Source organism: Eriocheir sinensis, chromosome 67 (assembly GCF_024679095.1).
Source record: "Eriocheir sinensis breed Jianghai 21 chromosome 67, ASM2467909v1, whole genome shotgun sequence".
Classification (NCBI taxonomy): Eukaryota; Metazoa; Arthropoda; class Malacostraca; order Decapoda; family Varunidae; genus Eriocheir; species Eriocheir sinensis.
The window spans coordinates 3,661,853-3,688,013 of NC_066575.1; the positions used below are offsets into that span (position 1 = coordinate 3,661,853).

Sequence of the window (26,161 nt, forward strand, 5' to 3'; positions counted from 1 at the left end):
ATGGTGAAACGGCTTGGTCCTCTTTTTCGTTTAGTATTCTAGATCGTTTTATCCACAATTGTTATAAATCTCTTTCTTGTATCGCCCCATATTCTCAAACATTTCGGGGCTAAAGGGGCTATTACACTGGGCAAATTTTAAGTGGATCCAGTCAAACCACGATATCCGCTGGCGTGGTTTTCATATTTCCGTGGTTTTCTTACGTGTCCACGATCTTCCAAGGCTACGGTAGAGTTCCTTGAAGGACGGCAGTATTGCACACCATCATCATCATCAGCAATAACAAGAAACAAATGAGAACCACGCCGGCGGAAATCGTGGTTTGACTGAAGATCCACGGAAAATTTGCCCAGTGTAATAGCCCCACATTTGATAAGGTTTTCATAGAGGCTGCGTTAGTATTTCCATGGGTGGTTTTATGAGCCTTGTGATACTTTGACAAGGCTTCTGCGTTGTGAAAGTGGAAAACATTCATGATAACCCGATGACCTTTGTGGTTTTTGGAAGCAGCCGAACGCGTCAAATGCGGGCCTAACACACCAACATTTTTTTTTTTTTACAGCAAAGGAGACAGCACAAGGGCACACAAAAAAGGAAACAATAAAAAAAGCCCGCTACTCGCTGCTCCTGTAAAGAATCCGAAGTGGTGGCTTTTGCAGGGGACGAGTTAGTATTGCCCTGGGTAGTTTTATGAGCCTAGTGATAGTTTGACAATACTTCTGCACCGTGAGTGTGAAATTTGATAAGGCTTTTGCAGGGGACGGGTTAGTATTGCCATGGGTAGTTTTATGAGCCTAGTGATAGTTTGACAATACTTCTGCACCGTGAGTGTGAAATTTGATGAGGCTTAGTATTGCCATGGGTAGTTTTATGAGCCTAGTGATAGTTTGACAATACTTCTGCACCGTGAGTGTGAAATTTGATAAGGCTTTTGCAGGGGACGGGTTAGTATTGCCATGGGTAGTTTTATGAGCCTAGTGATAGTTTGACAATACTCCTGAACCGTGAATGTGAAAAACACTTGAGAACCCAATTAATCTACTTTGAGGGCTTGGGAAATAGTTGTTGTGAGCCCAAAGCGTCAAATACGGGCCTAACACACCTACATTTGATAAAAGGCTTTTTTTTGGGACGTGTTAGTATTGCCATGGGTAGTTTTATGAGCCTAGTGATAGTTTGACAAAGACTTCTGCACCGTGAATGTCAAAAACACTCATTAGAACCCAATTAATCTCCTTTGAGGGCTTGGGAAATAGTTGTTGTGAGCCCAAAGCGTCAAATACGGGCCTAACACACCTACATTTGATAAGGCTTTTGCAGGGGACGGGTTAGTATTGCCATGGGTAGTTTTATGAGCCTAGTGATAGTTTGACAAAGACTTCTGCACCGTGAATGTCAAAAACACTCATTAGAAACCGATTAATCTCCTTTGAGGCCTTGGGAAATAGTTGTTGTGGGCCGAACGCGTCAGAGAATACGGCGCCTTGGCCTAAGCTGTGTGGCTCTCAAGGGGCATCAAGGCGGCGAGAGAGGGATGAGAGTCACTCCGGAGTACTCAAGAGGGCTGGACGTGAGGGAAGTGACCGAGACCGCCGCCGCCTGCAGCTGACATGACTCACTACAGTTTCCTACCGGTGCGTGCGCGATCGAGGGGAACAGACTCATCAAACACACTGGTCTCTCTCCCTCTTCAAGTCCTCACCCAGACGCACTCAACATCCATCACGCGGGAACAGGAAGGCCGGTAAATGCAGTGGTGGAGGTGCTGGTAGGTGATGGTGAGGCAACGTGGTGGTGGTGGTGTATTACTGGTAGCAAACTCACCCACTGAACTATTGCCTTTCTCTAGAATCTCACCCACTCGCCAAAAATCGCACAGCTAGGCCGGTAAGTATAGTGATGGATGTGATGATTGGCGGAGGTGATGATAGGTGATGGTGAGGCAACGTGGTGATGGTGATGTAGTGCATAACATCTGTCTAGTTCCTCTCGCCACGCCACAGCGCACACCTTTTTCTCCGCTCTCGAGATTCACGACTTGGCACGCGGCAACACAATACTCCCTCGTCCCCGCGCAAAACACAGGTAACCATCCAGGAGCTTTTTCCCACACGGAGTCACGTCACGCCCCGTCACGCCGATGCAGCCGAGAAGTCACGCGAGGCACACAGAAACACACGAGTCGGGTAAGAAACGAGGAGTATCGATTTTTGCATGAGTCAACCCCGCATGCAGAAAAGCAGTTCTAGTCGGCTCCTGGTAAACTCCCCGTGCTTGTGTGTGTGTGTGAATGTGTGTGTGTACATGACTCGACGTTTCCTGGGTGAGTATGAGTGGAAATAATGTGGAATGAGTGACTAGAAGAGGTGAGAAAATGAGAAGGGGAAGGAAGGAAGGAAGAAAGGAAAGAAGGAAGGAAGGGGAAATACAGAAATAGTCCAGCTTTCTAAAGAGGTGTGAAAAACAATGTGGAACGAATGACTGTAGAAGAGGAAGAAAGGAAAGAAGAAAGGAAAGGAAAAGAGGGAAATCAAAGAAATGGAGACCAGCTTTTTGAAGGGAAGGGAGGAAGGAAGGAGAAATTAAAGAAAAGAGTCCAGCTTTCTGAAGGGAAGAGAAGGAGAAAGAGGAGGAAGGAAGGAAAAACAGAGAAATAAGAGAGTCCAGCGTTATGAGGGGGAAGTCAGACAGAGGAGGAGGAGGAGGAGGAATGCAGCAAAGAATGTAGGTGAGGGTAGTGTTCTGGGTTAATGGTGACGCTAAATAATAATCACGCTTCCAGGGCGAGTTTGGGGGACAATTATGAGTGCAGTTAAGGCAGCGCGAGGTAAGAATGGCCTGCATACCTTTACCCTCATTACCAGGTGACACAATGCAAAGGGGGGCAGGGGGGGAAAGAGAGTGGGGGGAATGAGGGACTACCAAACTTTCTACTTATTTATCTATTCATCTACTTACCTATCCACCCACACAGCTACCTATCTTCCAAAATCTATCTACCTAGTACCTACCTATCCATTCATCCACTACTCACCCACCTACCTACCTACCTACACACACACACACACACACACAGACCGGATGTTCCCCGCGGCTCAGAGCAGAACACGGTAATTTGCCTCTATGATTACTTCCCCTAATGACCAACTACCGCCCGCACGCCTTCTTCCTACACGCGGCCCTGCACTGCACCGCTCACACCCCTATACCGCTCCTCCACGCCGCCCCCCGCACGCCCACGCCACCCTCACACCCTCGCCCGCGCCTACACGCCTCTGACACGCGCCCCGCCATCCCTAAGCAGCAGGAGGCGCCGGGGAGAGGGTTTGTGATCGGGGTGCTGCGTGGTGAGTGTTGGCAACAGTGCGCGGGTAAGGCAGACAGTCACCGGAAGTGGAGTGAGCGGGCCAATCACGATAGAGGGAGGGTGAGTCCACTTCCTCCTCCTACTCCTCCTCCTCCTGCTCCTCCACAACCAAGATCTCCTCGACTCTGCTTCCTCCTCCTCCTCCACTGTGCATGAGGGAACGACGCACGCCTTTGAGAATCCAGTCTTCCTTCTTCTCTTCTTCCTCCTTCTGCAGAAATACGCCTCCTCCTCCTCCTCCTCCTCCTCTTCCTACACCTCCATTCCTCCTCCTCCTCTTCCTCCTGCAGCACCACGTCTAGTCTTCCTCTGCCTCTTCTTCCTTCTCCTCCTATTCTTATTCTTCCTCTTCTTCCTCCTCCTCCTGCAGAAATACGCCTCCTCCTCCTCCTCTTCCTGCAGCTCCATTCCTCCTCCTCTTCTTCTTCCTCCTACAGCACCACGTCTACTTCCTCTGCCTCTTCTTCCTCCTCTTCCCTTGTGACCGTTTTTGTTACCGTTCAAGAATTCGTACTGTACCTTCGTTTTTTTCTTTTCTTTTGGTAGTTTACTTTTTCGGCAGTGAACGGATATGATTATGCGGATGTGTACTGAAGTTTGAGTTGGTGTGTGAATATGTTGAGTCGAGTGATGGTGAGTGTGAGAGTATGAGTGTGAGTGAGTATAGTGTGAGTAGGTGTGTGAATGTGTTGAGTCGAGTGATGGTGAGTGCGAGAGTGAGTATGAGTGTCAGTGAGTATGACCATGAGTGTGAGTGGGGAGAGTTACAACGCAGTATGACAGGACCTCTTCATTTGCCGCCACCACCGTCACCCCCGCCGCCACAACCACCATCACCGCCGCCGCGCCGCCGTGAATCACCGTGACGGGTCGTTATCCGCGGTTCGCCCGGCCACGACCCTGCCGCCGCCGCCGCCGCTGTTCACGCGGGGACGACGACGCTGCCGCACGACCACCACGACCACGCGGAAAAAAAAGAGAGGGGAGGGGTTCCACTAAAACTCTACGACCCTAATAAACCAGGAAATGCCGAAAATATACAACCATGATAAAAAAAGGGAATACGAAAAAAAAATACAACATAGTACGAAAGTGTGACGCCCATGATGAAAAGTGCGAAAAAAATGAATGAAATGAAATGAAAACTTAAAAATTGCAACGACCGCGATCAGGGAAAGATACACGACCGTAATAAAAAGGAAATACAACTACAAATACAACTGAATATGAGAATTGGCGGCCATGATGAAAAAAAAGGGAGCAGATACTTAAGCAACGATCAAGGTAACGCATAAGACGATGATAATAAAGAGAATATAGACAACAAAAATACAAGCACAAGGAGGATAAAAAAAAGCTAAAAATACGACAGTGAGTAGAAATATATGACAGCCGTGAAAAGAGATTACTTATGATATAGCAACGATCAAGGAAAAAATATACAAGGATAATAAAGAAGAAATACAACTCAAATTACGACAACCCAGTATGAAAACGTGTTGCCATACCTTCCTCTCCTTTCCCTTGCTTCCCTCCCTTCCCTACATTTTCCTTCCTTATCTTCCCTTCCGAGTAGAAAATATGTGACATCGATGATAAAAAAAATACGTGTGAGTGGTTCTAATATAGCAACGATAAGGGTGAATGAAATGTACGGCTGTAACAAAGAGAACGTATACCATGAACCATGAACGTAAACAAAACCATAACCTGGAGTACTACGCAGGTATAAAAAGGTTGAGGCCATGATGAAAAAAGTGAGAGTACTCGTGAAAGTGCAACGAAGATGAAAAACAGTAAAAGATCGCTACAAAAAAAGTTAAATGAAAAAAAGAATACGTGTCATGAATATAAAAGAATGACGATAGAAAAAAAAATCTGTCCCGAAAGTTGGTATATATAAAAAAAAGTCGCTAATCACAAACAATAAATAAAACACCCACGGAAAGTTAGTATCAAACCAAACCAAATGAAAAGTATAAACATAAATCTCGCAAACGTAATAACAGTAATTGGCAACAAGAGTTAAATTAATCAAACTCGAACGCGCGCGAAACATGACAATTTTAATAACTAGACCGGGAGTTAAGAGAAGTCATTGAGAGCTTAAATAAAAAAGAAATAAAGTAAATAAATCAGAAAATAGTTAAATGATTTTTTTTACTAATTCTTTTCACTATTAACTACTATATCGGGGGTTTAGAAAAGTAACTGAGTGCGTGCAAAATAAGTAAATAAATAAATAAAACAAAATACGCGAAAAGTTATTCATTTTTTACTGTTTAAACTATTAACTATATATATCGGGGGTTTAGAAAAGCGAGAGGCCCCAAAAACAACTAAATCAAACACGCAAATAAAGTTACATAAATATTTGTTTTATGGCAGTGACCGGAACGTATCGCACCGCTTCAAAGCAGGTGAGTTAATAATTAATTGGGCAGGTAAGCAGGTGGGTAGGTAGGTAGGGACAGGTAGGTGGGGGCGGCGGCGGCACACATTGGCATCTTGTTTGCTGCTCGCTGATTCCCGACGCACCTACCCCCCCCCCCTCTCTCTCTCTCCGCCAATCACATCAAAGCTTACTATCTGATGCTGACTTCGATAGACTCGCTTCCATCTCGCAACATTGCCATCATTGTTTGTTTGTTTGTTTCCGTTCATTTCAGGTCTGTTAAGGCGAATTGTCGAGTCGCTTTTCGTCTATTGTTGTTACTTCTATCCGATTCATTTCGTCACGTCAGAAAAAAACTCATTATCCAGTCGGCTTTCATGGTTTAATACATCACTTTCCCTGCTGTTGAGTTCGTGTATCTTCTTATGCTCCGTCATTTTCCTATCTATTGTTACTCTCGCTTCTAATTCATTCCCTCGTTACATCGGAAGAGCTGATTATCGAGTCGCATCATTGTCTATTAGCCTTTCATCATTATTTCATCACTTTCCCTGCTGTTGAGTTCGTGTATCTTCTTATGCTCCGTCATTTTCCTATTTATTGTTACTCTCGTTTCTAATTCATTCCCTCGTTACATCGGAAGAGCTCATTATCGAGTCGCATCATTGTCTATTAACCTTTCATCATTATTTCATCACTTTCCCTGCTGCTGAGTTTGTGTATCTTGTTATGCTCAGTCATTTTCCTATCTATTGCTACTCTCGCTTCAAACTCATTCCCTCGTCACGTCGGAAGAGCTCATTATCCAGTCGCATCATTGTCTATTAGCCTTTCATCATTTATTACATCACTTTCCCTGCTGCTGAGTTTGTGTATCTTGTTATGCTCCGTCATTTTCCTATCTACTGCTACTCTCGCTTCAAACTCATTCCCTCTCTCATCGCTTATTGCAACACTTTCGCTATGTTCTAGTACTCTAATAATATCATCGATGTCTTTTCTTTCCCTGTACAAGAGCGATTTGGAGTCCTGTTATATTTTCGTCATTTTCCATCAAGAAATTCCACTTACTTTTTAACGCCTCTTACAATCAACTATTTCTTTAAAGTTTTAGCGGGTCTATTGTCATTTGGAAGTGCTCAAATAATACTATCATCGTTGCTTTTTCCTTTCCTGTACAAGAGCGATTTGAAGTCCTATTATATTTTCATTACTTTCCACCAAGACAATATCATTTACTTGTATTTTGTATATGGCTCAAATACACAACTTCGTAGCATTAACTTCAATAAATTCCGTTACCGACGCTTTAAAAGTCTCACAACACAACAAAACACTAAGATCACTGCCCTGACATTTAAGGGAGGCATACATTCATGGTTCATCACTTAAGTACACACACAATAAAAAAACGCAACACTGCACGACTCCCCAACCTGCAAATCATCACTTTCCCAGGTAAACGCCCCGCCCCTACCCCCCAGCTGATGCCCTCCGCAGGTGTCCCCCGCTAGAACGCGTCACCAGGAGGAGCGGCCAGCCACCTCGCGTCCTACTGAACCGCTACGTGCCGCCGCCTCAGCCCTGCTCCGCGTATTCCCATTCTCTCTACTGGTATACGGCGCACTCTTGAACAGGGCAGGTTAGGGTAAGTTAGGTTAGGTTAGGTTAGGTTAGATTGAGCTGGAGACATTTGAAGTATCGTAGGTTAAGTTAGGTTAGGTTAGATTGGGAGACATTTGAAGTATAGGTAGGTTAAGTTAGGTTAGGTTAGATTGAGTTGGAGATATTTGAAGTATAGGTAGGTTAAGTTAGGTTAGGTTAGATTGAGTTGGAGACATTTGAAGTATAGGTAGGTTAAGTTAGGTTAGGTTAGATTGAGTTGGAGACATTTGAAGTAATTTTGAGTAGGAATCATAATGAGAGTATTTTCCAGGGCACCCACCTATATCTTCCTCACATATATTAGCTATGGGTAACACAGGAGAGGTAGAAGTTGGTGTTGGGACTGTGTGGCAGAGCAGAGGGGAGGAAAGGACCCGCGGGAGCCAACCCCAAAACGGACTCGACAATTTGGTTTCACTAGTTTCGAAGAGCCAAGCGCATTTACACGGGGACCTGTACACAGTGGTAGAGAGATTGAGAAAATGCCACGGGGCCCATATTAAACGTATCGGGCTCCTATCACGACTACTTCCCACGGCCACAGAGAAGATTGACCGGGTTTCCATGGGTGACTTTCTCGTTGAAGATGTAGAATTCGGGTAAAACTGCCCATGAAAATCCCAATAACTTCTACGAGAGGATCTTCAACCAGACGAACTGAGGCAACGAGAAGCTTAAGAATACGGGGCCTGACACGCGAGCACGTTACAGCTACGCCACGCCACCGCCAGGACCGTGTAAGGTGACACCCGCTGATTACGTAATAAAGGTGTGAGGCTGGATGACCGACTGGCGGGCTGGTTGGCTGCGTCCCGGGGCTTAAAGGAGGCCACTCACAGTTAGGCTACGTTCTGAGTCTTCTTGGTTTGTTCTCCTTTTGGTAAATGGTGAGAGATACAGAGCCGATTTCACCGTCCAACACAGTGTCTTCGTAACAGCCCGAACCAAACTATAGAATCCCATACAATCCAAAATGGGGAGGTCTTCGATGCCACACTAAAAACACAAGACTTTTCCTGTATAGTTTCATCAAATTTGTGAACTTAAATATAAACACCAGACACTATACAAGGAAATTTCGAAGCTTCTGGTATTGGTTTGGGAGCTTACTAACCCATCATGGGGAACTGTGAAACAGGCCCATAGACTGACATTTTTTTTTTACAGCAAGGGCAAAAAACAAAATAACAACAACAACAAAAAACCCCCAGCAACAAAAAAGCCCGATAGACCTTGCTCCTGCGAAAGAAAACAGAACGATAGATAAATATAGTAGATAGATATTGGGTTATACCAGAAGGCGTCTTTTAATATGCATAGCTACTTCGGTAAATACAATGGTTTATACTCCTCTACTCGAACACACACACACACACACACAGCCTCCGGGGGCACACGTGGAGAAATCAGGTGTGCAAGGTGGGGGATGAGGGGGGGAGGCTGGCAGGGTCCATTCAGGTGAGCACAGGTAAGAAGAGGAGAGGAGCGGGAACGGGGAAGTGCCGGTGGAGAACTCTCAGGTGTGTGGCGAGGTGGGGGGGGAGGGGGGGGGCGAGGGGTACAGGTGAGGGGAGTCCCGTACGGCGTAATTAGTGCCAGGTGGAGCGGAGGTGCACCTGACGCGCCTCGCCCCATAAAGGTAACCACAACAGTGAGGCAATTCATCATGGCACGGAGAGGGGAGAGGAGAGAAGTGAGGGGTGGGGAGAGAAAAGGGGAGGGGAGAAAAGGGAAGTGAGGGGAGAAGTGAAAATGGGAGGAGGGCAGAAAAAGAAGTACTATGGAAAGGAGAGAAAAGTAGAGAAGGGGTGAGAAGAGAAGAAGAATGGGGAGAGGAGTCTGTGGGGAGAAAAGGAAAGTGAGGAGGGTAGAGAAGGGAAGTGAGGGGAGGAGTGAAAATGGGAGGAGGGCAAAGAAAAGGAGTCTGGAAAGGAGAGAAAAGTAGAGAAGGGGTGAGAAGAGAAAAGTGGGGAGAGGGGGAATGAGGTGGGGAGAGAAGTGAGAGGAAGGAAGGGAGAAGAGAAAGGGGAGAGAAAAGGAGCACAGAGGTGAGCATTGAAACATCTCCACATCTTTAAAATGTACCAACAAACGTCACATAAAAGAGGACAAAAGAATGGAAGAAAGAGGAAGACGAAAATAGCGATGCCAATTGAAACCTTACAGAACAACTCTATAAACACACACACACACACACACACACACACACACACACACACATGTAGAGGTCACGTGCTCCTTCTATACCTCCTCCTCCATCACCACCACCAATACACAAGTCCAAACGGTAACGCCTATCCAAGTTCACCCACCTGTAGGCCGAACCCTCCAGCCGTGTCTCTTTTGGGAACAAGACTGAGAGGAATGTGTGGTCGGGAATGCGTGTACTGAGGGCTAGCGGGAAGGAGAGAGGGGTTGGGAAGGAAGGGGGAGGGTTGAGAATGGAGGGAAGCCGATGAGGGGGTTGGGAAGGGAAGGGTGGGAGGGGAAAGTGGAAATAAAGGGGAGGGAAGGGGAGACAGAGGGTTGTGTAGGAAGGGAAAAGGGGGAAGCAAGGAGAGGAATGGGGACCTAGGAGGGAGAGAAAGGGGGAAAGAAAGTGGAGAGGAGTTTGAAGGGGAGGGGAAGGGGGAAGGAAAGGGAAGAAAAGGGTTTGGTCTTGGGGAGGGAAGGTAAGGGGGAAGCAAGGAGTGATTTAGAGGGAGTGAAAGAGGGGAAGGGGAGAGAGGGAGGGAAGAGGGAGGGAGAAAGCAATGAACGGGGAGGAGAGGGGGGGAATGGGGAAAAGCAAGGGGAAGAAGGGGAGAAAAGGTTTAGGTGGGGAAGGGAAAGAAAGGGAAGAGAAAAAGGAAAGAAGAGAGCTGGGGAGGAAGGGAAAGGGGGAAAGAATGAGAGAGGGGGACTGGAAGGGGACTGGAAATAAGAGGGGAAGAGAGAAAATGGAGGGTGATGGAAAGGAGGGAAGAGAAGGAAGGGGAGGAGGAGAGGGGACGAGGGGGCAGGGCGGGGACCAGCAATTTTCGGGGGGCGTCGATCCATACACGGGCCAAAGATATCGACTCTGTGTGTGTGTGTGTGTGTGTGTGTGTGTGTGTGTGTGTGTGTGTGTGTGTGTGTGTCATGAGGGGATGCATACACCATAAGGGGGAGACACGCACACAGCCCTGACCCTTACATGTGGGGGGGAGGGGAGAGAAGGGGGTGGAGGGAGGGGAGAGGGGAGAGAAAATGACACACCCTACTCCCCTTCCCCTCTTCCCTACTCCCACTAACTCCTCCTCCTCTTCCTTCTTTTTTTTTCCCCCATTGTAATTTTTAGGGCTAAGACGAGACAACGCTTCCACACACACACACACACACACACACACACACACACACACACACACACACACACACACACACACACACAATGACAGTCGTAAGTCAACATCAGGAATCGACCATGTATTTTACTGGTATCCTTTTAACTCTTAGGCCAGGGGGAAGGGGCTAAGGAAGAAGAGGAAGAAGAGGGAAGAGGAGTAGAGGAGGAAGTAAATGAATCTAGAGAATGGGAGGGAAAGGGAGGGAATAGGAGGAGGAAGAGGAAGAGAAGAAGAAGGAAGAGGAGGATGAGGAGGAAAATGACAGGTAATATATTTTGGAGTAGAGAAGTAAGGAGGTGAGTTATACAGAACAGGAGGCAAAAGGGAGAGGGAATGGGGAGGAGGGGAGGGAAAGGGAGGTATGAGGTAAGGGGAGGTGAGGTGCCGCCCCCCTCCCTCCCGCTGGCGTGGCGTCCCGTGGCAGCGGCGGCCGGCAGGTGGCGTGCTGATGATGGTTAAGTTCCTGTCTCCACGCCCTTACACGCCACTGTGCGCCTCCCACACACACACACACACACACACACACACACACACACACACACACACACACCTGGCCGCACTTGCTCACCTTGTCCCAGTTCCCGCCACGCCCACGCCGCCCACAGTCTAGCGGCACCCCGACCTCACCCCTCTCCCCTTCCTCTCTCTTCCCCTGCATCTGTGCCAATATAAGACCTTGAGATGCTACGCCCAATCCCTCCTCCCCTTTCCCCTCTCCCCTGATCTGCTCCCCTTTCTATCTCCCACTGCTTAGTCTCCCTCTCCCTCCCTCCCTTCTTCTCTCTCCCTCTCCTCTTCTTTGCTTGCCTGGTTCAGTTGTTTCTCTCACCAAACGGGAAGTGGAGGGGGTTTTGCTCCGGCCTATTCGTTTTACGTCTGACAGCGGCGGCGCGGCGTTCAATAACCCGGCACACACACACACACACACACACACACACACACACACACACACACACAGGTAGGTAAATGTTTCATGGTGTTTAAGATCAAATTCCATTCATGTATTTAAAGGATTTGGTTTAGTTTTTTGTGTTTTGTTTGGGGGATCTATGAGTGTGTGTGTGTGTGTGTGTGTGTGTGTGTGTGTGTGTGTGTGTGTGTGTGTGTGTGTGTGTGTGTGCATTGGGGTGTAACTCGCTTAATAATGCTCAATACGTTCACAAAGCGACCTCTTCTCCCCATCTCCCCCCCTCACCCCCCCCTTTCCAACCCCATGAATTGCGTAGCACCTTTTCAAACAGCGCTGCTTCCCTTCCCTAACCTCTCCCCCCTCCCCCCTCCATATTTCCTCTCCCCAAGCCACCCTCCTTCCCTCACCCTCCTCCTCCTCCTCCTCCAGTTTTATAGCACATTCCTTCCTTCCATTCTGTACTCTTCTTTCCTTCACAATCTTTCCTTTCCCTCCCTTTCTTTCCTCCCCCTCCATATTTCCTCTCCCCAAACCCCCTCCGACTCCTCTTCCTTTCCTCCAGTTTTATAGCACAACCTCTACATTCCTCCCTCCTCCATTTCGTACTCTTCTTTCCTCTTCAAGCTCATTCTCTCCCCTTCTTATCTCTTGCCCCTCCGTTGCTTTCCTTCAGTATTACAGCACAACCTCTCCATTCCTCTCTCCTCGTCTCCTCCCCTTCCCTCTTTCTCTTGCCTCCCCAGCACACTGTTATCCTCCCCTAACACCGCTACTTACAGGCGTGCATAAAGGTAAAGGCAAGATCACGCGACATTAAATCATTAACAGTGGCCCTATAAAACCTGCTTCTCCTCCTCCTCCTCCTCCTCCTCCTCCTCCTACTACTACTACTACTACTACTACTACTATTGGTGCTACTGCCACTACGCCTCCTATGTTAAGTGCCTGTAAATGGAAGTACAAGTTACGGAGAGTACTTGACGAAGGTATACACACGCACATACACTCGTACACACCCCCCCACACGCACACATACATACACGACCCGCTCCCGTCGATAGAATGGCTCCAGTCCACGCACGCACACACACACGCACGCATAAGAGATTCCACATGCCAGACGGCTATTACACACACACACACACACACACACACACACACACACACACACACACACACACACACACACACACACACACCATCTGATTCCCCTCAAGGAGACTATCGAGTGACATTCTTTAAGTTGAACCCCAAACAAGAATTCCCAAGAAGACAAGAGGAAAAGGAGGATTGGAAGAGGGAGAGGTGGAGATTGAGAAGGGAAAGGAAGGATGTGGAAGGGTGGAAGGGGAAAGGAGGGCCGTGTAGGGTGAGAGAAAAGGGGAGGAAGTGGAGAGGGAGAGAGGGGAAAGGGGAAGAGGGTGGAGGAATGGGACGGAAACGAGGAGGTGGAGGGAATGGGGGAGGGGAAGTGGATGGAAAGTGGGGGTGGAAAGAGGGAGAGGGGAAAGGAGACGCGAGAACTAGGTGGAGGGAGGGGAGGGAACAGGAGGGGAAATGGGTGCGGAAAGGGGGGTTAATGGGGGGGGGTCAGGGGGGGGGGGTAGCCAGATCCACCCGCACTTTCCCACGACGCCGTACAAACACACGCACATCGAGAAGCGTCGCTGAAATCCAACTCATCAGATTAAGTGACGCCGGAACCCCCTGCCCCCCCCCCTTTCCTCCCCCCCCCCCTCGCCCCCCTCGACGCCAAGCGGGGAGCGGCGGCCCCTTCCTTGCGTCTCGCGGCGAGGGCACTCACCTCCCGCGGCGGCAACCCAAACTGATTCTTCTTGATTCTCTTTTTTTTCTTCTCTATCCTAAAATGACGACGCTTTGGTTGGGCTGAAAAAGCTGGTGTCCTTCTTCTTCCTTATTCTTCTCCTCCTCTTCTTCTTCCTCTTCTCACTTTCCTTCTTATTCATCTTCCTTCTCTTCTTCTTTTTTTTTGGTGTCGTTTTTCCTTCTCCTCCTCCTCCTCCTCTCATTCTTTTTTTCTTTTTCCTCTTCATCCTCCTCCTCCTCCTCCTCCTCCTTCTCCTCCTCTTCTCACTTTCCTTCTTATTCATCTTCCTTCTCTTCTTTTTCTTTTGGTGTCGTTTTTCCTTCTCCTCCTCCTCCCATTATTTTTTTTCTTTTTCCTCTTCCTCCTCATCCTCCTCCTCCTCTTCCTAATCTTTCTTCTTCATCCTCCTCCTTCTCTTTGTATTTTTTTTCTCCCTCCTCCTCCTCTTCCAATCTTTCTTCTTCCTCCTTCTCTACCTAATATATTTTCTTCTTTCTCCTCTTATTTTCTTATTCCTCTTCCTCCTCCTTCTTCTCTTACTTTTCTTCTCTTATTCTCTTCTTACTCTACTTTCTCCTCTTAACTTTTCTTCTTCTTCTTCTTCTTCTTCTTCTTCTTCCTCCTCCTCCTCCCCCTTGTCACGAGCCCGTCACCTCCGCACGTCATAAGCACCGCCACACAAGGCCGCCCCTGTGTGAGCCGCGCCCCGCCCCGCCCCGCCCCCCGCCCGGCCGTTGCCCCGCGGGGTGCAACAAAGCCGCCCTGTGCAGCACTCCCGCGGGGCAGGCCGGAGGGGCGGGGCTCGGGGCTAAGTGGATGACAGGAAGACTGGCAGCGTGGGGAAGTGGCTGGTTCAAGGGTGGATAGACGGGGTGGAACGAACTGACTGACTGACTGACTGACTGACAAACTGACTGACTGACTTGGGAGTGACTGACTGACTGGCTAGAGGAGTGAGTGGTTGAAGGAGTGGACAGACAGAAGCAAGACGGATTAACTGGCTGAGTGGCTGATTGCTGACTGAATAGATGACTGGCTGGCTAGACGCTCTTACAGAATGACTGGCAGATTACATAATACAGTTGTTGCGTGTTTTACTGGTAAGTGGCTGATTGTTGACTGAATAGATGACTGGCTGGCTAGACGCTCCTACGAAATGACTGGCAGATTACATAATACAGTTGTAGCGTGTTTTACTGTCCGTTGAGTGGCTGACTGTCTGGACCCAAGTCGCCTGAATGTGTGGGTGGGTTGCTGCTTCGGCCCCGTCTGTCAGCCAGTTAGCGGCAAGCATCCTCATCAACATCTATCTCCTTGCAGCCTCCAGTCAACCAGTCATCCGTGCCGTACAGTAATTCAGTCTAAAGTCCAGCTGAGTGTATGCAGGAGCGGCGAGTAATGAGTGAGTGATCGATCGGATGAGTGAGTGAGAAAATGAGTGACTAATCGGGTGTGAGTGAGCGATTGAGTGAGTGAGTGATCGGGTGAGTGAGTGATTGAGTAAGTAAGCAAGTGAACGGGGTCAGTGAGTAAGCAAGGAGCAGGGTGAGTGAGTGAGTGAGTGAGTGAATAGCTAAACTGACCGGGTAAGTGAGAAAGCGATCGGGTGAGTGAGCGAGTGAGTAAACGGTCGGGTGAGTGAGTGAGTGAATGAGTAAGCGGGTCAGGGTGCCAAAACCGACCGTTGAGTGACACCGTGCATCATAATCTGCCCATATGATCCCTCCCCACCCCCCTCCCTCCCTCAGCTATAGGCATGCTGGGGGGGGGAGGAGGGGAAGGGGGAGGGGGTGGCACTGTGGCACTCCCTCAATCCTGCGTAACACTGGCGGCCTCCTCCCCTTCACCCGCCCCACGACTCCCTCCCCGTCGCTGAGTCACCCCGGTTGGTCGTGACTCATCAAAGAAAGCAACATTTGAAGCTAACGCAACACAGAGCTATCGAGGAGGAGGAGGAGGAGGAGGAGTCGCCGGCGAAATCCAAACTAACACGGCTTTTAAGATGTTTACCTAAATTTTCTTTGCGGCAGGATTATGTTGTGTTGTTTAATGTGGGCTTGTTTACCACCCCGCCCCCCCTCAGTGTAAACAAACGGAGGAATCGTGTGTGTGTGTGTGTGTGTGTGTGTGTGTGTGTGTGTGTGTGTGTTGGTCACGCGGCACATCACTCCTCGCTATGATGGTGGTGGTGATGGTGATGATGGAGGTGGTGGTGATGATGATGGCCGTCTTGAGGGAAGGATGGGAGGTGGTGATGGTGGTGGTGGTGGTGTTTTTTCCGAGGCAATAAACAAGAGCTCGGAGGCTCCGTGTGGCTTGCCTTTCCTAGAACCCTTACCCCTTCGCATCCCCCTTCCCCCTTCCCTTATCCTCCTTTCCTCTTCACCCCCATCCCCTTTCACCCCTTCTACCTTACCACCATCACAAAAACGTCCCCTTTGTCACACTACCGCCTTCATCTTTCACCCCCTTCATCACAAGCCTCTAAATCACCCTTCTACTACGATTCACGTCCCTTCCTCTCCACCACCTACAATACAAGTCACAAGCGTCCCCTTCCTCTACCCCATCACCACCACTACCACCATCATCATTACCCTCTACATCACCATCACTGCCACCCTTCCACTACCATCCACACCCATTACTGTTCTCAACCCCCATCATCCTCCACACCTCATCCACACGCCCATTACAGCCCCTTCGCCCCTCATCACCGCCCCCCCCTCACCACACACGCACCCATTACAGTCCTCCACACGCCACCACACCCATCACCACCGCCCATCCATCACCACCACCACCAGGCGTGAAATACCGGCCCCCACGTCCTCGCGCCGCGCACCACCGCCGCTCCAATCACCAAAATCACCGCGGCGCACCGTTACCACCATGCCTTGAAGATGGTGATGATGGTGGTGATGGTGGTGAGACGCACAACCCACCCCTGCTTCCCTACCTACCCACCCATCTACTGTACCCCTTCAACACCCCCTTTCCCATTCATTACGTTCACATTTCGTTCGGGTCCGTAGCGAAGTGAAACCTCCTCTCTTCTCCTATAGCCTTTGTCTCTCTCTCTCTCCACACACACACACACACACACACACACACACACACGGACGGGTCGGAGGGGAAAGAAAACTCACACCAACGTATCTTTTTCATCACAATAAAAGTCTCTCGCTCGTCGTAATAGGCAAGCCACGAGTCCACATTCCACCACCATCACCACCGCCGCCACCACCACCGCCAGGGATAATAGAGCTGCCCGCCTCCCGTCAGGACACACAGGCACCGGGACAGGATCAGCGGCCTCGGCTCAGCATCAGGACACAGGGCTAAGCAGGAACCCTCACAAGCGATCCCAGCATCCCGTGACTCGTGACTGGAGGTTGGGGTGTAGGGGATGACTGGTGACTGGTGTAATGGACGACTTGACTGGGGGAAAGGGTGACTGATGACTGGTGGCTTATAGGTGGGAAATGACTGATGTAAACGAAATGACTGGTGACTGCGGGGAGGTGTGACTGGTGTGAGGAAACTGACTGGTGATTGGGTTTACTTTTCCGTCCGTCATCAACAAACCTTTGCTCCCAGGCCTCTCAACATCCACAATTAACCTTACCTATGTTATCCTCTTCCCTACAACCTACATATATTTTCCTTAGACTCAACACACTCCCAATACACCTCAACAACCCTCAAACACAACCCCTAACACACCAAGTCCTCTGCAAAATAACTTCGAACTAACACAACAATAATTCCTTTCTGTACCAACCCCCAAACACACACACACACACACACACACACACACACACACACACACACACATGACGTCCTCTGTAACCCAACCCCAACACTTTTACCACCTCAATACACCACCTAACCTGCACTCCAGACCCACCATGACCTACACCCATACCCCAATCTTGCCCCGTTCACCCCCCTTTGCACACTACTCTCCCCGACCCCCAGCCAACACCCCTGACAGGTAAACACAGGTGGGAGTCACGACGCTGCCCGCTACACCTGGGAACACAAAGGGGAGGTGATGACACTTTCCCTTGCCAACGATTCCAGTCCATCGAAGTCCAGACGTAACTTGTTCAGCCCCGCTCCACCCCGCCTAGTTATTTTTTACGTTTATCCACTTTTCTCACAATCATTCCACCTTCACTCCACTCCAAATTATTTCTCGTCTATGTATTTCCATTTTACTTAATAATACACATTCACTCCACTTCATTCCACCCTACCAAGTTGTTTTCGTCAGTGCTTCTCTATCTCCCTTAATAGTATTCCACCTTCACTAAACGATTCCACCACGCGAAGTTTTTCCTCATTCACATTTCTCCACCTTCCTCAATATCACTCCACCTATATTTCCTAGCCACTCCACTCCATCAAGCTGTTTCTCGTTCATGTTTCTCCACTTTTCTCACGGATATTCCACCTTCATTCCAATCCACTCCACCCCGCCATGTAGTTCCTCGTCCGTACCTCTCCACATTTCTCAATAACACTCCATTTTCAACTCCTATTCTGCTCCATCTTCAACTCTACTCCACTATCTTCAACACTACCATCTTCTTTACTAACACTCCACTTTTCAACTCCACTCCATCTTTAAGACTACTCCACCTTTACTCCACCCCCCAAGCTAAAAGTCGTTCTCATCCCAGATTCTCTTCATCTCCACCTTCAATCATCTCCTGCTCTCTTCCACCCCACTCCCTTCCACTTTGTTCCCTCGGGCCAAAACCAACAACCTTCTGAAGATCCTCATTTCCTTGCTCATCAGTTCACACACACACACACACACACACACACACACACACACACACACACACACGAGGCAAATAGGCGTGACAGCAAGACGGACAGAAAGACAAGCATACACAGTTAGTTTGTCAGTCAAGTTACACACACACACACACACACACACACACACACACACACACACACACACACACACACACACACACACACACGTTTCAGGATTCTAATTAATGAAGAGAAAAAAAGAAAGTGAATTCGTGTGGAGAAAGTGAACTGTAGAGGAAATGAGAGAGAGAGAGAGAGAGAGAGAGAGAGAGAGAGAGAGAGAGAGAGAGAGAGAGAGAGAGAGAGAGAGAGAGAGAGAGAGAGAGAGAGAGAGAGAGAGAGAGAGAGAACTGACTATCACTTTTATATTTTTCTTGACCCCTGTAACTTTTTTTTCACTTTCTTTTCTTTGCATTCCATTTCTTTTTTTTTCTTTCCCTTGTGTCTCCGCGCGGTCACCTAAGAGCGTACGGACGGACGGACGGACGGAAAAACGGACAAAGCTAATCAACTCCTTACGTGTGAGTCCGTTGTCTGTGCGTGCCTGCGTACGTAATCCGCCCACTCCTGCATACGTACCTGCGGAAGAGAGAGACATTACTTGAATTACACACGAAAAAAATTACACTGGAATTATATAAACTTTTTTTGGTAGAACGAAAATTATGTGAAGGAAAGTTAGTACCAATGAAAACCACAACCCACACACACACACACACACACACACACACACACACAGACACAACAAGAGCGAGAGAGAGAGAGAGAGAGAGAGAGAGAGAGAGAGAGAGAGAGAGAGAGAGAGAGAGAGAGAGAGAGAGAGAGAGAGAGACGAATTAGGGCTACGTTAGGTAAGCCTGCGGTGGAGAAGGAGGAGGAGGAAGAGGAGGAGGAGAAGGAGGAGGAGGTGGAGGAGGAAGATGACCAAGATTATCAACAAACTTTTTCTTTCTTTCTTTCTTTTTACATCTTACATATTTCTACAAACACCACTGATCTCTCTCTCTCTCTCTCTCTCTCTCTCTCTCTCTCTCTCTCTCTCTCTCTCTCCTCCCCCGCCATTCAAAGGAGGCGATCAAACACAACCACGAAGGGTACTCCGCCCTAATCTACACCTCCAAGCGGCCGATAAATCCCTTTTCTGAACCCACACTGGAGAAGCACAAGGCCAATAACGAGGGAGAGAATGGGTGAAAGGATGAATGAAGAGAAGGAGGAGGCGGAGGAGGAGGAGGAGGAGGAGGAGGAGGAGGAGGAGGAGGAGGAGGAGGAGGAGGAGAGAGAGAGAGAGAGAGAGAGAGAGAGAGAGAGAGAGAGAGAGAGAGAGAGAGAGAGAGAGAGAGAAAAAAAAAGTAAAGAATAAGATTGATGAACAAAAAAAAAAACAGGGAAGGCACAATGGAATGACAAACTGGAGGGAGGGAGAAGAGAAAATAAGATATAGGAATGTTGGAAGGGTGAGGCAAGTTAGGGTAGGGGAAGGGAGGGGAAGGGAGGGTGGGGGAGGGTTGGGTATCGTGAAGGGTAGGGAGGGAACGTAAGGGAGGCGAAGGGAAAGGCAGGAGAGGGGGAGGGTGAAGCGACAGTTAGTGTAGGGTAAGGTAAGGTTAGGAATGGAATGGAAGGTAAGTGAAGGGTAGGAGTGGGGAAGGAATGAAGGTAAGGGAAAGGAAGGGGAGGGAAGGAACGGGAGGGGGAGGAAAGGGAAGGGAGAGGAAGAGAAGGGAAAGGAAGGAAAGGTATGGGGAGGGAAGGAAGGTATGGGGAGGAAAGAGAAGAGAAGGGAAAGGAAGGGGAGGGAAGGAAGGTATGGGGCGGAAAGGGAAAGGAAAGGAATGAAAGGAAAGAAAGGAAAGGGAAGGAAAAGAAGGGTAGGGAAGGGAGAAAGGGAGGGGATAAAAGAAATGGAGAGAAGGAAACGGAAGAGGAGGGTAGGGAAGGGAAGGGAAGGGAAAGGAAGGGAAGGAAAGCTAAGGGTAAGGGAAGAGGAAGGGAATAGAAGGGTAAGGTGCTCATCCAACAGTCCCAGTCTTAATCCTTCCCTTCTATCCCTCCTTCCTTACATATCCTTGCCACCAAATCCCTCCCTCCCTCCTTCACCATTCCCCTCCGACCCTCCATTGATATCCAGGACTTGTGGTACATCAAATTCCCCATGTCCTGCCCCTCCAATGTCCACTCCACCCGTCCTCCGAGATAGTGGGTGGGTGGAGGAGTGAAGTGGTCGGTCGGTCGGTCTCTCTCTCTCTCTCTCTCTCTCTCTCTCTCTCTCTCTCTGCATCGCAAAATTAGCCGCTATCACAAAATGCGAGACTTTAATATTTGCACGATGATAAAATTACGCTATTTATTCTGACTAATGAGAGAGCGAGAGAGCGAGAGAGAGAGAGAGAGAGAGAGAGAGAGAGAGAGAGAGAGAGAGAGAGAGAAGTTACACACCAATATCATATTCAGCTATTATGGCGATAAATCTAATTAATTAATATAATGAACTAATACGAATGTCTAATAACATTTTCGTAAACAACAACAAGTATGAAAATATACAGCCAATAATAAAATAATCATCCCGTGTGTGTGTGTGTGTGTGTGTGTGTGTGTGTGTGTGTGTGTGTACACGTTCCTAAATGGTTGAACTAAGCGGGCGGAGTAATTGTATGTAAATCTCTCTCTCTCTCTCATCATCTACATCTAACGTTTTTCACAAGTCTCAATTAACGCAAGGAACAGATTTACGACAAACGTTTTCTTTCTACTTAACGTTTTTTCTTTTTTTTTCATATTCTCGTCGATCATATAAGAGCAGAAAAGTGTATCTCGGCGAGGCATCGAACCCTGGTCCCCCTAAAAATGCTGTGTTGAGGCGGGAAACCCGTCAGCCATACATAAAACACACTTGATTATTCATTCATTCATGGGACGTTATTTTCCAAGGTTAGTGAGTGAAGGTAAAACAAAGTAAATAAATAAATAAAACAATAAAATAATAAAAAAACGTGGGAGTAATATTAGTGATGCTTAATTTTCTTCCTCTTCCTACTCCTTCTTCTTCTCCTTCCTCTTCCTCTTCTTTTTACCTGTTATGTATAAGGTATGAGTGATGTTAGTGACTCCTCCTCCTCCTCCTCCTTTCTCTTCCTCTTCCTCCTTCTTTCTCTCCCTTTCTCTTCGTTTGCTTCTCTAACTTTATATATTTTCCCTTCTAATTCTATCTTATGACTTCTCTTTCTTCATATTTCTTCTCAGTGGTGAAAATGGAGGAGAAAGTGGAAAAAAAATATATAGGTTAGGTGGGGAGGTTGGCGTATCTAGCGGTATTCGGCGCGGCTGGTGTGTTGTGTTGTGAGCCAAGTACCGCCTCGTGTCCTCCCATCCATGCTTAACTACCTGGCAATGGGGACAGGTGGAAAGTCTCTCTCTCTCTCTCTCTCTCTCTCTCTCTCTCTCTCTCTCTCTCTCTCTCTCTCATTACCTATTCCTTCATCCCTTCCTTCTCCCTATAACCCTCAAGTCACGTTTCCCATCAACTCTCCCTTCCTCCCTCCCTCCCTTCCTCCACCGTTCAGCCCTATCCCTCATCTCCCTTCCCTCCATTCAAGCCGGAGCATCAATATCCTTCCCTCCCTTTCTCCCACCGTCCCTCCCTTCCCTTCCCCTTCCTTTCCTTACGTCACCTACCCTGTCTTTGCCCTTCCTTCCTTCGTCGTCAGTTCCTTTCCCTCCTTCCCTTTTCACTTAACGTTCCCTTCCTACCCTTAACGTCACCTAGCCTCCCTCCCTTCCCTCCTTCGTTCTCCTCCTCCTCCTCCTATCCTCAATCAGTTCTCTTCCTTCCTTTCTCCCTTTCACCTACCGTTCCCTTCCTACCCTTCGTCCTCCTCGTCTTCAAGTCATCTAGGCTCCCTCACTCTCTCCCTTCGCCCTCCTCCCCTTCCTACCACCCTCACAGTCACACCCTCTCCACATCTCCCTTTCTTCTCTCCCTTCCACTCATAACTCCTCACCCTCCAGCCATAATATAAGCCTCCCTTTCCACTGGCACCCAAACCCTCCTCACCCGCTTCCACCCACTATGGCATCCATCCACCACCACCACCACCACCACACACACACACACACGAGGAGGAGGAGGAGAAGGAAGGACGTAGGCAAGCCATTCCAGTGAGTGTCACGTCAAGATTGTGTTGTGGCTAATCTCTCTCTCTCTCTCTCTCTCTGGAGGGTGGGAGGGAACTTTTGAGGAGGGGTCAAAAGCCAGGCAAGTCGGGATAAAGAAAAATAATAATAATAAAAAAAAGAGGGAGGGGAATGTCCTCACCGCTCATGTCCCCGAAAAAAATAAATGTCAGAAGAAAATGTGGAACTGAAAATATGGATGTAATGTAAAACGAAAAAAAAATGTTAGTATTAGAGTTGAATGGTTTGGGGAATTCTTTTTTATATGGTAATTTCGTTTGTGGCCATTAGTGGAAAGATTTGTTCAGCATAATAATATTTGAGGATTTGATCGCGTAAAAGAGAAAAGGAATAAGATAAAGAATAAGAAAAACGATGATGAATATATTAATGCCGAGGAGGATGCTGAACGAGGAAAAAAATAAAAATGTCGATTAATGTTATGATAAAAAGAAGAGGGAGAGGCGGAAAAAGTGAGGATAAAAACGACGGATTAAATAATGACAAGAGAAGAAAGAGGAAGAAGAGAAAAAGACAAAATAAAACTGGTGTTGAATATAATTATGATGAAGAGAAAGAGGAGATGAAGATGAGGAGAAGGCGGAGGATAAAAAAAAAAGAAAGGAAGAGGAGGAGGAGGAGGAGGAGGAGGATATAACAATAATTAGCAAGATACAGAGTCACCCATAATCGACCCTTAGAACAAACAACCCTCTCTCTCTCTCTCTCTCTCTCTCTCTCTCTCTCTCTCTCTCTCTCTCTCTCTCTCTCCCCTCACCCTCTTCCTCTCACTACCATCTCTCTGTTCTCTTTCACTACAATCTCCCTCTCCCCTCTCTCTCCCCACGCCGCCAGCTGCTCCCCTCGCTCCCTCTCACTCAGCGCTCTCCCCTCACGCCACCATTATCTCTCCCACTTCGAGGAAAGATGCTCTCTCTCTCTCTCTCTCTCTCTCTCTCTCTCTGTTCTCTTTTCTACTCCCTTCCGGCTCTTACTTTTTGTTTTCTCTCTTCTTCCTTCCCTGTTCCTCCGTTTTTCTCTCCCTCTCCTTTCACCCTCTTCTGTTTCTCTCTTTTTTTTCTATTCTCTTTCGTCTCTTCATTCCCTTCCTTTCCTCCGTCTCTTTCTCTTCTTCCTTCTTCACTGTTTCAAATTTCCTTCCTTCCGTGTTTCATTCCCTCTGCCTTTCTCATTCCTCCCTTCCTCTCTTCCTCCTTTATTCCCCTCCTCTTCCTGGAAATGAATGAAACGGCCCCTTCTCCTCCTCCTCCTTATCCTCTTACTTCCCTCTTCACCACGCTCTTCCTCATAATGAACCCTCCCACGCATACTCTCTCTCTCTCTCTCTCTCTCTCTCTCTCTCTCTCTCTCCAGAAAACAAAATCTATGTTTCGTAGTCAAGCACACACACACACACACACACACACACACACACACAATTATACGTAGATAGACATAAAAATTGGACAGATGGGTTGAAATAGGATAGGTAGATTGAGACGAAGAGAGAAACAAAGCAACCAAACAAAAACTACGTGAGGTAAAAAAGACAAATAAATAAATAATAAAAAAAACACACACAGTTAAAAGCGTCCCCCCCCCCCAAGCCCACACATCCACCCCAGCTGTGTTTGTTCCCATCTCTGAGACTTTCACTGCTAACACAAACACAGAGATGATAACGGCACTGCTTCCCTTCACTGCTAGAGGAGGAGGAGGAGGAGGAGGAGGAGGAGGAGGAATGTGTGTTGCTGGAGGAGGAAGAAGAGGAGGTGGAGGAGGAAGAAGAGGTGGTGGAGTACGAAGAAAAGGAGGTGGAGTAGGAAGAATAGGAGGTGGAGGAGGAGGAAACCAAAGAATGAAAATATAAAAAAAGGAAAATATGAGATGAGAAAATAGAGAATAGATAGCAGGAAAAGAAAATAGAGGAAAAGAAAGAGAATAGCAACATAATATAAAGAAGATAGAAAATGCTAGATAGATGAGAATAGAGAAAATTAATATAGAAAAGAGAAAGGAGAAGGGTGAGAAAGAAGGGTGGTGGTGATGGTGATGGGGGGCGGAGGGGGGGTGATGAAAGAAGTGGTGTGGTGGTGGTTGTTGTTGGTGGTGGTGGTGGTGAATGAAGACAAGGAGCGTAGTGTTTCAAAGGGTGGTGTTACATAAGGGTTAAGATATGTATACTTGCAAGGGGATAAAAAGTGTGTGTGTGTGTGTGTGTGTGTGTGTGTGTGTGTGTGTGTGTGTGTGTGTGTTTTCATTCTATTCATCTATTAAATCGTGTATGCTTCCTCCTCCTCCTCATCATCCTCCTAGTCCTCTTTCTCTTCCACTTCTTCTTCCTCCCTCCTCCTCCTCCTCTTGACCTCTTCTGCCCCAGCTCAGACACTTCTCGTTATCCAAGAATTCCTCTTCCTCTTCTTCTCCCTACTCCTCCTCCTCCTCTTCCTCCTGCACTTCCTGTTCTCACACTTTACCTAACAAAAAACAGCAACAACAACAAGCATCACGTGTACCCATCAACCACCATCACTATCATCACAACCACTACCATCATCACACCTTGCCATTAATTACTAAAAACAACAACAACAAAAAAAAAATGATATAGTTGACGTTATTTTCTCCAGAGTTATTATTACGTTGCGTCCGTCTCTTAAAGTATAATGATTGCAACGTCTTTTTTCTTTCTTTTTTCTTTACTTTTTTTTCCTTAGCTCAAACTTTCCTCTCGAGATAATTATGTGCAAAATTGAGCGGCAAATGATGTTAACTCGGCTTTTTATTTACTTGTCAAAAATCTTATGAGGAGGAGCAGGAGGAGGAGGAGGAGGAAGAAGAGTAGGAAGAGGAGAGGAAATCAGATCATATGAGAAGTGGAGAGAAGAGAGAAGAGCCAGGAAGAGAAGAAGGAGGAGCAGATAAGATAGTGAGGAAAGAGGAGCGGAGGAAGAAAATGGAGTAGTAGTAGTAGTAGTAGTAGTAGTAGTAGGAGGAGGAGGAGGAGGAGGAGGAAGAAGAGAGGAAATCAGATCATAAGAGAGAAGATAACCAGGAAGAGAAGGAGTTTGAAGACGATAAGATAGTGGGTAAAAGGGAAGAGGAAGAGGAGAAGATAGAGAGGAGGAGAAGGAAGAGGAAAGAGAGAGAGAGAGAGAGAGAGAGAGAGAGAGAGAGAGAGAGAGAGAGAGAGAGAGAGAGAGAGAGAGAGAGAGAGAGAGAGAGAGAGAGAGTTAATTATTGATACTCCACAAAAGTTAGATGGTATATTTTTTTTTGTTTGTGACCTAAATTCCAATCCACACACACACACACACACACACACACACACACACGTACACATTTCAATCATCGGCAAATAATGACAGCCATGCATCTAAAGTTTCCTCATTACCTGTCGCGGCGTGGCGCTCACCTGGCCATTAGCAGCGCGTTCAGGTGTAAGTTTACCTGTTAAAACTCCATTCGCCCCATCACCTGGCGCCCCCTCCCCCTTTACTCTATCCCCTATTCCTATATAGTTTCGTCTCCCCTTTCTATCACCTTTCACTTACCTAATCCCCTTTCCCCTCTTCTTTTAGTCTAGTTTCTCCTCTCCATCACCTATCATCACTCCCTTCCTCTT

At 47.7% G+C, this 26,161-nt stretch overlaps 1 protein-coding gene across 15 annotated transcripts in view; it reads right to left on the bottom strand.

Moving 5' to 3' along the window:
- The window catches only part of LOC126987959 (RNA binding protein fox-1 homolog 1-like), a 101,442-nt gene that overhangs the window by 52,372 nt on the left and 22,909 nt on the right, over nt 1–26,161 (bottom strand). For 12 of the 15 annotated variants that reach the window (XM_050845626.1, XM_050845625.1, XM_050845635.1 and 9 more), the window contains exon 1: nt 18,880–18,939. The exons of the other annotated variants lie outside the window; for them this stretch is intronic. In XM_050845626.1, coding sequence (XP_050701583.1) covers nt 18,880–18,933 — 54 coding nt within the window. In that variant the 5' untranslated portion in view covers nt 18,934–18,939. Of the gene's footprint in view, nt 1–18,879; nt 18,940–26,161 lie in introns of those variants that run through there. 15 annotated transcript variants of the gene reach the window in all.